The sequence below is a fragment of the Centroberyx affinis genome, unplaced genomic scaffold (assembly GCF_046629955.1).
Source record: "Centroberyx affinis isolate AG114_WGS23_722 - 3 ecotype Tasmania unplaced genomic scaffold, CSIRO-AGI_Caff_v1 ptg002668l_1, whole genome shotgun sequence".
Taxonomy (NCBI): Eukaryota; Metazoa; Chordata; class Actinopteri; order Beryciformes; family Berycidae; genus Centroberyx; species Centroberyx affinis.
Window position 1 is genome coordinate 22,490 of NW_027280854.1, and position 12,434 is coordinate 34,923.

Here is a 12,434-nt window from a genome sequence, read left to right on the forward strand (position 1 = left end):
CTTTGGTCTGGCTGAAGACACGTGGCATGTGAAAACTGCTTGTAAACAGACATCATGGCCTTTGCGTGACTGTGGGCAGATTTTTCCCTGAGAGAATTCCGATGTTCTCTGAAGTTTTCCAAAGCAAGCAATAGCTGTTTCGCAGCCTTTCGTCACTGACTTGATGATAAAGGCTGCGGGGAAACCGCAAATCAATGGGAGCTGTCACAGCTTTCCAAAACTCACATACATTCCACGGTCATGCGTGGACTGGACTGACCCTCAGCTTAGGCCAGTGATGCTCACTACAGTCTGTACTGTGAGCTTCTCTCGCGCATATCATTAGTGTTGTCACTACTAACTGAAATTGCAATATACTGTTGCCAAACATTGAGTTCAAGATTGAATTTCATAAACATCTGCTGTGTTCTACAAGCTGAAATTGCATTTCAATGTCGCCTCCAGAGGGCGTACACATGCAGATTGGAATAGTAAAAAAGAAGAAGAAGAAGAACTAGAATAGAGTGAGCTTCAGTCTGGCTCTTGACAGTGGACTGCAACAGAAAACATGACAACAGCATCAAACCACCATGTCTTGAACTGGATCCCAGTTGACCTAAACTGGTTGACAAAACAGAAATATCCTGAACTATTTCACTGGAATCGTGGTAGTATCAAATGTTATACTTAGTATTGGTATCAATGCAGGTAGCGCAGAATAATGTTATCAGATACATGCTCAGTGCTCCTCCCAGGACACATATAGGACCTGTAGAAATGGAGGAAGTTGGATTATTACCTGTTGAAGATCGAGTTAAACAACTGAAACTTAACCATATGTTTGATATAATTCACAAAAGGGCCCCAGAATATATGAACTGTCAATATGGTTGGAAGCCAACATAAATGCAACACAAGAGCATTTTCTATACTGGGATCTCCTTATGGAACAACCTGCCCCTGCATAGTAAACAAAGCCAAACAAACACACATACATTTCCATACACTGTACATGCATACACTCAGACACTAAATTTTCATTCTTTTGTCTAGGGTTTTTGGTGATGTGTTGATTTGCTAAAGATGGATCCTATTTAGTTGATTAATGCATTAGCTGGATTTCAAGAGATGTTTCTGTTTGTGTGTTTCGGGTTTGTTTCTGATCATCCACTCTCTCTCTCTGAGGTTTACTTCCTGCTTCAGCATTGTCATGGAGGAGCTCCCATGAGAGTGTTGCTGACAAGGCCCTGGTGATTTCAGTCAGCCTTATTGGGGGGAGACCAAGTGGACTGAGGAGAGGGGGGGGGGGGGGGGGGGGGGGGGGGGTTGTAAGGGAGTTAAGTTGTGTGTTTGATTGTTTAGGGGTTAAATGTATAGTTTGGGTAAAATGTAAATGTTTATATGGTGTTTTGGGAAAAATTGTGTAAAGATAAAATGTTAAGTACTTAACATATGTATATATTTTTGCAGCTTTTCTTGTAAATATCACCCCTATTGTATTTGCAGTGGTTAGACTCAGGGCATTTATATACTGGGGGGTATTCAGTTGTCAGTTGGGCTGGTTGGGCTGGTAAAAAAGTGCAGTAAACGAGTTCTGATGAACTTGACCTCTGAGTGGATGCTGTGCTTCTTCCTCCTCATTGTACATCTCAGTAGCCGTTGCTATCCTGCAGTATGGGGGGACTCCACCACCCAAACCTTACAGCTATCCTCTGGGATTTTGTGTCATGATACTCTTTTGAGTTGTTGTGCTTTTATATTCCTAATAAAATCAATTCAATTCAATTCAATCAAAGTCAAAACTCTAGTATGGCTACAACACTAGAAGATATAGTAAGTTCATGCCACCGATATCAGCGGTCACAGTGACAAGCACGTACACGGTGTTCATCACTGTCCATCTGGACACAGTGGACGTGCACATTCCCACTGTCCCCTCGCTCTGCTGTACACTGATCCACCACCATGGCTACCTTTCCTGACGTCTGCAGCCAGTCCTGTGGTACGATAGCAGATGGACATCGTCAGGTGTTTCAATGGCAAATTAAGATACCCATCTGCAGAAGACAGTGGCTGTTTACAGAGTCGGACAGATTGTTTATACTGTGGCGACGCGAGCCGCCGACGCACCGCGAGCCGCTAATCGCCTCATCTGGCGTACGTGTGCCCAGACACAGGACAACCTCTGATGACAATCTAAACTATAATGTGAAGAATGCCATCCAGTACAGGCATGCCATCGAGGTTGCATAAAGGAATAAGGATGTGTTTACAGCAGAAGGAGGAATGTCTGGTAGGTGGTCTGGGTCATTTGGGTGAAGACGAATTGCTGTCTTCATAAGGGCGATTTCCCAATGGGACGATTCACCGGATATACTGTTTAACACTCATAAAACATTGATGTGGAGCGCTTGGAATGATTACACTGCCGCCGGTTGATGAGGCTCACCTTTGAACTTGGTGAGGAAGCATCCAGGAATGCATGCTATTCAAAACAGAAATGCCACTGTTTACTCGCCGCACTCAGTGAGCGCTGGAGTAATGGCCTAAACACTTCCTTCAGCATGGCTGGAGCGTTTTTTTTTAAACCAGAAAAACAACTTCACCTTTACTCCCTGACCCTTGGTCCTTGTTTCCTTCCTGCTGGTAGTGGGTATTTGGTTATGCCTAGACATCACGGTTTGGTATCAGCGGGTCTGGTTGGACCAGTGCTGATAGCCCAGTCTGTCCCCAGTCTGTCCCCAACAGCCAAGCAGCTCCAGTCCCAGCAAACAAAACCAGGAAGAGCAGGAATGTACCAACAACAGACTTTTACTGTAATCACAGTCGGCTTGGACTGGAACCACACAACAGCAAGCAAATGCAGAAAATGAACACATGGTTCACAATTCATTTAAAGGAATAGTTCACCCAAAAATGAAAATTCTGTCATCATCTACTCACCCTCATGCCAGTTGAAACACAGGTGAAGTTTGTCCATATAACACACAGGGAGGCTGCAGCACAACTCCATAGCAGCCTTCTCCAAAACAGCTGAAGTCAGTGGGGACCAGTTCTTCAGAGTTCCAAAAACACTTCCAGTATATTTACACCATCATTTCGTGCAAATCTTAACTACGGCTGATTGATTTGCAACAAATAATGGTGTATAGGTCTTTCTATTCACAGTGTGATTGTTTGGCTGTTTTTGTTTTGGAACTCTAAAGAACAGGTCCCCATTGACTTCAGTTGTTTTGGAGAAGGCTGCTACCAAGTTGTGCTGGCAACCCCCCTGTGTGTTATATGGACTAACAAATTTCACCTGTGTTTCATTTGGCATGAGGGTGAGTAGATGATGACAGAATTTGCATTTTTGGGTGAACTATTCCTTTAATATGCTGTATCTGCTGCAGTAATCAGAGTTGCACAAGCTCTAACCTTGGCTATGTGCACACCAAAATGAATTACAGTGATAAAAACAGTGATAAATGGTCACTTCTAAATGCATTATTGCATTACGGCATGTTTATTATAATGCTATATTGCATTACACGCCCTCAGCCTAACCTTTACATGCAAACACAACAGACAAGAGCACGGGGAGACTTTTACAAACAAAAGCTACAATCACGACCGGGCAATCGTGATTTACCATCAGCTAGAATGTCGAAATAAAAAAATAAAAAAACAATCAGGGTAACAACATGGGCAGCAAGAGGTAAAACAAAGCGGAACAATACAAGCAGTGTTATGACAACCGTGTGATTAAGCAGGCCGCAATCTCGATCGCCATCCATCCCATATCAGTTCCCTGCACGAGGAGGAGACGTGCTCCTGTTTTTCCTTTGTTGTTTTTCCTCTCCTGTGCTAAAGGAATGTGCGAGGAATGTGGGAAAAGCATCCTGTTTTCACTTTGTACACTTAGTCAGCTATTCACACTCTTTAGGGCATGCTTGGGGGGGGGGGGGGGGGGGTCTGTGGATTCTTACTGACGTCAGGGTAAATAACTAGGGACGTGACTTGACGAACTAATAGGGACCCAGGTGCCTCTTACCGTGCGGCCTACTGTCCTTTGTACACCACAATCCCCTCCTTATTCAGTCCTGGACACAACAAATATCGTGCCATTGTTTCAGTCCAGAACAGTTTGTGTACTGTTGTGTTTTTTTTCTTTTTCAGGATATGTCACATGAAGACAGGTGGAAAAACACCACGCAAAGTTGTGCTTGGCTTCAAATGGTGCTATTGCCGTACATATTGTTCTTATCTAGCATTCTTTCTACACCTGAACTGTAACATCCGATGTCCTTTCGATCAGTGGTTCTCAACCTTTTTCATATCAAGGACCCCTAATTTAGTCCACATTAGGGCCACGGACCCCCATTTGATGAGATTTTGTCTCTCAAATCCAAACCTGAGAATATTTTTTATTGTCAGATATGATTTTATATAGAATTCCATGACTATCTGTACTGTAGGTAGAGAGATAACTGTGAAACTATGATAAAAATAGTCATTCTAAAATGACAAAATAATGAAGTTTAACAATTGATCAGTTTGCTGGGGACCCCCAGGAATGCCCTCAAGGACCCCTGGTGGTCCCTGGACCCCACGTTGAGAACCACTGCTTTAGATAATTGGAAGCTAATAGTCGTGGCCTAGCAGTGGTTGAAGCCCAGGATTTGATGCAGAAATCCTCTCTTATAAATGCTATCTGATCTCATGTCCCTCTCTGAGAACAGCCTATCTAGAGCAAACATCAGTTCATGGAGCGACAAGGGAGTCAGACTACCCACCATGAAAAGATAACCGCTGGATGTTACACCATCGGCAAAGAAATCCCATGTTTAGTTTAACCACATACTTCTTTTTACTTTTTCCCTCCGCCTACAAGTAGGTTCACTATGTACCTGCTCAATGGTTAAATTAGGCATGACTTCAAAGCTGAAATACCTGCTCTCAAGGGACATTAAGGTACCTTAGGTAGCGCATAAGGTCAAGCTGAAATTACAGAGGCATGAAACGATTTTGTAAGTTCAACGTCAACCCAATCGAGCACAGCATTATCACAAAATGTCAAAATCATATTAAAACAGCTTTGAAACCTGTTATCAGAAAGATATTTAGGTCCCGCTTTCACAAAATGATGCAGGTAATGGAAGACTACGGACGCCGTCATCTATTCAATGACAACATTTATGCTGGAAATTGGAATGTTTTCATTGAACATCCAGTTCATTTAGTTCAGTGGTTCTCAACATGGGGTCCGGGGACCACCAGGGTTCCAGGGGGTCCCCATCAAATTGATGAATTTGAAACTTCAGCATTATTTCATTTACAAGAAGTTAACACAATTAGAGAATGTAGAAGAATGACTGTTTTGATCATAGTTTCACTGTTATCTCTCTACCTACAATACAGATAGTCATGGAATTCCGGACAAAATCATATCTAACAAAAAAACATAGGCTATTCTCAGATTTAGGTCCAAGAGACAAAATCTCATCAAATGGGGGTCCGTGGCCCTAATGTGGACTAAATTAGGGGTCCTTGATATGGAAAAGGTTGAGAATCACTGATTTAGTTCCCTGAAAAGCGTTGAACAGTTGCCCTAAGTGAAATAAAGAAATCACCAAGCTGAGCGAGAACGTCTTTTCTTGCATGTTTATTTCCTCACCCATAATTCAGTGTAGCATTCACACAAATATAAATACATTCCTGAATAAGTTACAGAAAATAAATTAATCTTTACATGTACAGTAATTGCTCTCAATCGGCATTTAATGGTAAACTTCCTAAGGTTGATCTTAGCTGGTAAACACAATAAGACAACAGCACAAAAACAACAGCCCAGCATTTGCTACACAGATTCATATGTAGCACAATTTACAGCATTCGGATATTGAAGATGAATATTATCTCAGTTACAATGAAGGTTTGTATTTGCATGTGTCCAATAGTTCCTGTTGACTGCAATCACACCAAATTGATGAATTGATTGATAAAGGAAAATTGCTTTTTAAGTATATAATACAAATACAGTGTAATAATTAACCACTGGGAAATTATTATACTGTATTTGTATTAAATACTTCAATCTATTCATCGAGACATTAACGTTTGTTAGGGGAGAAAAACAATTGCTGCATTTTTGGCAAGCTCCATGCCATTGAAACCCTCTGGCTTATATTCAATCAAAACATTAAACAGGAGTGATTCAATAAACACTTCAGCCAACACAATAGGCCGACTGTAGTTGTTGGTTTAGTAGAAAGTATATATGTGTGTGTGTGTGTGTGTGTGTGTGTGTGTGTAGAGGAGTAGAGGATGAACCTTGTAAAAATTTACTCCACTCATTGTTTTTTAGATAAGGCCTAAAGAGATGTCCTTCATTCTATTGAGGCAATGTGTGCCAAGAGAAAATAAGCTGCCATTTTCAAGTATTGCCTGATAATTAAAAAGCTATTTGCTAATTTGCCCCTAAATGTTAGGACAACATATTTCAGCTCTGATACAGAGGAATTTTAAATTGAAAACACATAAGTAAACTAAGAATAGCAAGTAATAATCAGCTCAACAATTATACAATAGGTTCCAGGCTATTTGAGTAAACATGGACAAACATCACCCAAACTAATTATCACACATTCATATATGAGTATGCAGTAAATCATCCTATATTCTTCAATGTTGGTGAACGGTGGATCAAAGAAATATGTAAAGTCTGATTGTCTTCTGTATGGACACAAGTCCAAAGCAGTGTTTTGTCCATAAAATAAAAGAAACAAGTCCAGAGAGTGACAGGTCAGTCACTGATGACACATTGAACTTCCTTTAAAATCAGGTTGACAAGTAGTCCAGACCTGTGTCCATCTTTATTCCACCTTGAGGACCCCTTCTTTGGCAGACTGTTGCAAAGGTCAGGAAAGTTCTAGAAATGACTCTCAGTTCCTCCACCCATCATTCCTCCCATTTACCCCTTTGACCTGCCAGGCTTCAGAAGGAAAGAAGCTCCATTTTTTTTTGCTCCAATGCTTGATCAACTGCCTCTTTCGCCTTTGATCTTTCCATCTCCATCCCCAACGTTGGCAGCAGACTTGACTAGGTCGTCCCTAGGGCCCGCTGCGCGACTACTGACTTCTCTCTGTGGCAACTCATGTTTCAGAACCCTGGTGCTGCCATAAAATGCCGCTGAAGGAGTCTCACCTCAAAAACTTCCGATCCATGGAGGTTTACTGTTGGTGCTTGCTTTCAATGTTTGGGGATCCGGGAATTCCGCTGTTTTACTTGTTATAAGTCACGCTGAATCAGAGCATCAGCTAATATCTTGAAATGCCAAATGTAATGTCGTCCTTCTTCTGCTCCTCTACCTCCTCTTTCTACCCTTCAGCCTGTTGGCGTCTTCCTGGAGAACAAAACTTCTCGCGCGGACGCCGTGTTGGATCTGACCACAGATCTGTAGCAAAACCAAAAGAAAATAGAGAAGAGTCAGTTCAGATGTCTTTTTCGAATGCCCTTCAAACACAGCAGAATAAGGAATAGTAGCTGTTATAAGAGGCTGATCTTTTTTGTTCTTTTACCTTAGAGAGGCCAACAGCTTGTTGCCGTTTGTGTGGGAGAGGCTGCCAGTCTCTATCAACGGGCCCACGACAGCAATTCTCGGATTCTCTGAGCTGTGGATAGACACAACAACGGTTGTTAAAACAAGGACAAAACACCCTCCAACATTTCTGGGAACTTCCTAAACTTCCTACAAGACGGGGGGGTTTTGTCCTGCATAATTATGCTACCTGAGGCAAAAACAGTTCAAGATCGACTAACCAGTTTCCTAGGAATTGCAACCCAACATGTTTTTAGATGTCCTTTTAGCAGGGATTAAGGGTGGGACTACCTGGGATAACATTTAGAGACAGTGACTAATCCTCACCGTCGGTTTCATAACCGCAATAAGTCAGAGACGCAACAAACATTCCCTTTAGCCAAGGGCAGAAAAGAAACTGTCTAAAAATAGCAGCGTGGCTAATAAACCTGTGTGATAACTTTCAAGGCCTCCCAGAAAATGCGGGCCTTTCTACCCTCATACTGCGGTAACATTATCACAGACACAATCATTTCGCCTCCTCTCTGACTCATCTCGCCTTCGCCAGTGCCCCGATGCAGACGCTTCACACATGACCGACCGCCGGAACGACAGACAGCTACTTTGATACCATCTACCACCCAAAAGGAGGATACATGATGGGAAGGGAAAGCCTTCGATCTAGCAAGGAGCTCACCTTTTCTGGCAGAAGCTGGAGCAGGTTTCGTCGGCTCGGTTGGCGCACTCGCAGCGGTCGGTCGAACGGCGGCGGCGGGACAGGGCGCTTCCCAGGCCGTAGGGGAGGATTTTACTGTAAAGGAAAGCGAAACGTCTTAGAATAATCTCGCTTAGTGCATGCGGGCATCTCCGGTGTGGTAGGGTTAGGCCGAGATATTGAAACCTGCAATGAAACCTGCCTCACCCTGCTTTAAGGAGCTGCTAACCCCCCTAAGAGAATTTCATTAGTATTCTAGCTTTCAATGGGGAGTTTTAGTGTCCCATCCTGGTCCAAATGCTGTTTCAGAGGCTTTTCTACCCCTGACAAGAAATATAATAGAAAACACATATTGAATACCAGCATAAAAAATATCAGCAAATCCAAATATCGGTCTAACCTTAATCTATGTACAGGTAAACTCCCAATCCATGAATGTGTTTGTGCTCTCTGTGTGTATGTCAGCCCGCAGCCTCACCTTGGGGTGTTGACCCAGATAATATCCAGGTGGCAGAAGTAGATGCATTCTTTGTCCAGCCAGCTGTTACAGGAGCAGCGTTTGGTCCTGATGCGATGCGGATGTGGCGACTGAGTTGGCAGGTCAGTCGGGCCTGATAAGGGAAGTCCACAGCCTAGAAAAGCACAAAGGATCAGAGATTAAAAAGTGCCAACTAATCCCTCGGCTGGTTAAAAAAGTGCCAACTAATACCATGTCATGACTGTGCAGTTAGTGATTATCGCATGCAAATATAAACAAATCCCATTGGCCGGGCTAACACCCACTGGTGTGGTTCATCAAATGCGATCTTGATTAATAATCGGACAGATATGCTTTAGCCAAGTCAAACAACTGTGCGAGCTGCCTCATCAGATTGTATCAATAATGCGGCGATAACCTGGGCTGCTTATCAGAGGAAAACACTCTCTTTCAGGAGGATTCTGCCACTCTGAGAGGCTGAACCCAGGTTTGCATTGTATTTAAAGCTTTGACTGAGATTAAGTGAGAGGCTGCAGCGTCAAATCATTGCTAGCTCCCAGCATCTTAATTCACTTGCTGCTACAGAAAGTATAAGTGAGCCATCACTTTTAGAGCGAATACTGATGATGGCCACTGCTAGCAGCAGGTGTTTTACTATTTTACAACCAGTGGTGGAAAGTAACTAAGTGCATTTACTCAAGTACTGTACTTAAGTACAATTTAGAGGTACTTGTACTTTACTTGAGTATTTCCATTTCATGCTACTTTATACTTCCACTCCACTACATTTCAGAGGGAAATATTGTACTTTTTACTCCACTACATTTATTTGACAGCTTTAGTTACTAGTTACTTTGCAGATTTAGATTATTAATACAAATTATAAATCAACTAATAAATTATGATATATTTTTATAGGTTAAGCTACCCAGCAGTATATAAAGTCATTAAAATTAGCTCCACCTTTACCAGCTGCAACATTAAAGTGATGAACACATTAATGCATCAATAATTATAGTCCAATAACATGATACATATGATTCTGAAATGGGCCATTCTGCATAATGACTATTTTTACTTTTGCTACTTTAAGTATATTTTGATGCTAATACTTTTGTACTTTTACTTAGGTAAGATTTTGAATGCAGGACCTTTACTTGTAACAAAGTATTTTTACACTGTGGTATTGCTACTTTTACTTAAGTCAAAGATCTGAATACTTCTTCCACCACAGTTTACAACATTGAATTTCACTCCAATCTACCACAGTAATCCTCAAACATACTGTTAATGCAAACACCTAAAAGTCTTGAAAAACAAAAAAAAACAATGCAGATAAAGTAACTCACCCTCTTGCAGAACCACACAGAAGAGGAGAAATAAAGCCAGGATCTTGCTCATGGAGGGAGCCATCATCATCATCGTCGTCGTCATCATCATCTGTGGATGGAGTGTGAAGTTTTGATGTGGTGAAATCCACTCAGAGAGGTGCAGACAGGTCTGTTGAGTCTAGTCTGTAGCTGGAGAGCAGCAGCAGGTGCTTTGTGTTCAACTCCCCTGCCAGGCCCTCTACTTATACCTCCTATGGGTGATGTCATGAAGGCCCCTCCCACTACTGCATACTTCCTCCTTACACAACACACTTGCTCCGGCAGCTGCCCTCCGCGACATTCCAGCGGTGCCCGTCCCTTCCTCTTAGCGCCCCCACCAGGCCAAGGCTGCATGGGGAGGAAAGGAGGAAGAGAGGGGAGAGAGGCTATGCAGAAGTGGCAGTGACTGGGGGTTCCACTGATGTGGGCTTTTGGAGAGCAAAAAATGACAAGTATTCAGTGTTTCTCACCCAAGTTCAAGTTCAAGTTCAAGTTTATTTATATAGCACATTTCATAAGACAGGCGTAGACTCAATGTGCTTCAAAATAAAAAGCAAAAAATAGGCAAAGATCATACAATACCCAGAGTTGTATTATTATCAGGGTGGAAAAGCCTCTGAAACAGCATTCAGACCATCATGGGACACTAAACCTCTCCATTGAAAGCTTGCAATACACAGCTACTTAGTTAATTATTGACACTATGAATATTGATTTCAAATTACTTTATTACAAGATAAAGTAACATATAAGTTTCTGCCAACAAAAAAAAAAATCTATTCACTAGCTGTGGTCAGGGAGGAACCTCCATCATATCAGAGGTGGACGACACTGACTGGCTGATATCTGAAATTTAATAAAAGGTATATTATATTATTAAAGGTATATATGATATATTGGTTTGTTGATGACTAATATTTTTTTTTGGGGTTTCATTACACTATATTGTAATTATGTATGATTGTTATTAAGGGAGACACTCCATAAGCACCTCTGGGGTTTCTTTGGTCTTCCTTGCACATGCTCTTTATGATGTTGGTATGCATTATGGATATTGTGTTTGAATTACTCTTTTGTGCTAAAAAAAAAAAAAAAAAAAAAAAAAAAAAAAAAGATCAACCTAACCCCAGCCTGTGACCGTCCTTGTATGGCAGCAAGTCACTGTCGCACAAAGAGGCGGGAAGTCATGTGAGGCCGTGGAATGCTTTTGATTTTTTTTTGCTTTTGTTTTGTTTTCCAGAGGCGCTTGGCATGTGGATAAACCTGGAGGCAGCGGAGGAAGAGATGAGTAGTGAGCCAGCAGAGATAAAAGAGGGGTTTGCCATGTGCCCCCCCCCCACCCCCCCCCACACACACACACACACGGCCCCCGCAGGAAGCTGAGGTCAGGGCCGCGACCCCCACACGCTCGCACAAAATCATATCTCAACACGTTAAAGGCGGTTTGACCTTTGCATGTGGATCCAAAACACACACACACACACACACACACACACTACCCGTCTCTCCTCATTTGCATATCTCCTACCGGTGTGGTCAAACAGGCATCTCTTTCCAACTGGAAATCTTGACCGGCCCGCCCACACACAGTCAATCAGGATTGGACAGTTGTGTCATGCAAATGCCCGCGGGTATTCCTCCTTCTCATCCGCTGCCTGGATGGATGAGATGATCCTGTGGCCAAATCCACAGTCAGAAAAAGAAACTCCCTGCTGCAGTGCGTGCATCTGATAAACCGCAGGGTGGAATATGTAAAATAATGGATTAGTGTCAGGTCAAAAGTTAGGAAACTTAGACACAACATGAGGCCGTAGGCTAGGAAATGAGCAGATAATTCAACATGGACTGTCATAGTTTTCTATTACTGGCTTCCATAAATATCCATCAGTCACATCAGTCAGGCTCCAACAGACATTACAGTATGTGCATATTGTATAGAAAAGAGACCAATTTCCAATTTTTTTTGTTTTATATACTTCTTATATAATATCTTTTTATATACTACTTCTAAAAGAGACCTATTTCTTAAATTTCTATTTTATATATACTTCTTATAGATTTTTTTTTATTTACTATACTTCTAAAAGAGATCTATTTCCTAAATTTGTATTCTTATATACTTCTTATATAATACTTTTTTATATACTGCTTCTAAAAGAGACCTATTTCTTCAATTTCTATTTTTTTTATATACTTCTTATAGAATATTTTTTTATTCACTATACTTCTAAAAGAGATCTATTTCCTAAATTTGTATTCTTATATACTTCTTATATAATACTTTTTTATATATTGCTTTAAAAGAGACCTATTTCTTAAATTTCTATTTTTTTA

General features: G+C 41.6%; 1 protein-coding gene across 1 annotated transcript; it reads right to left on the reverse strand.

Moving 5' to 3' along the window:
• Positions 1-5,608: 5,608 nt before the first annotated feature.
• On the reverse strand, positions 5,609-10,248 carry LOC139657339 (endothelin-2-like). Its single transcript, XM_071535134.1, has 5 exons — positions 10,080-10,248; positions 8,731-8,884; positions 8,235-8,348; positions 7,539-7,631; positions 5,609-7,414 (listed from the first exon to the last, which is right to left on the reverse strand). Exons 1-5 carry the CDS (start codon positions 10,168-10,170, stop codon positions 7,345-7,347), a joined length of 522 nt encoding a protein of 173 aa, XP_071391235.1. The 5' UTR covers positions 10,171-10,248; the 3' UTR covers positions 5,609-7,344.
• Positions 10,249-12,434: the final 2,186 nt, after the last annotated feature.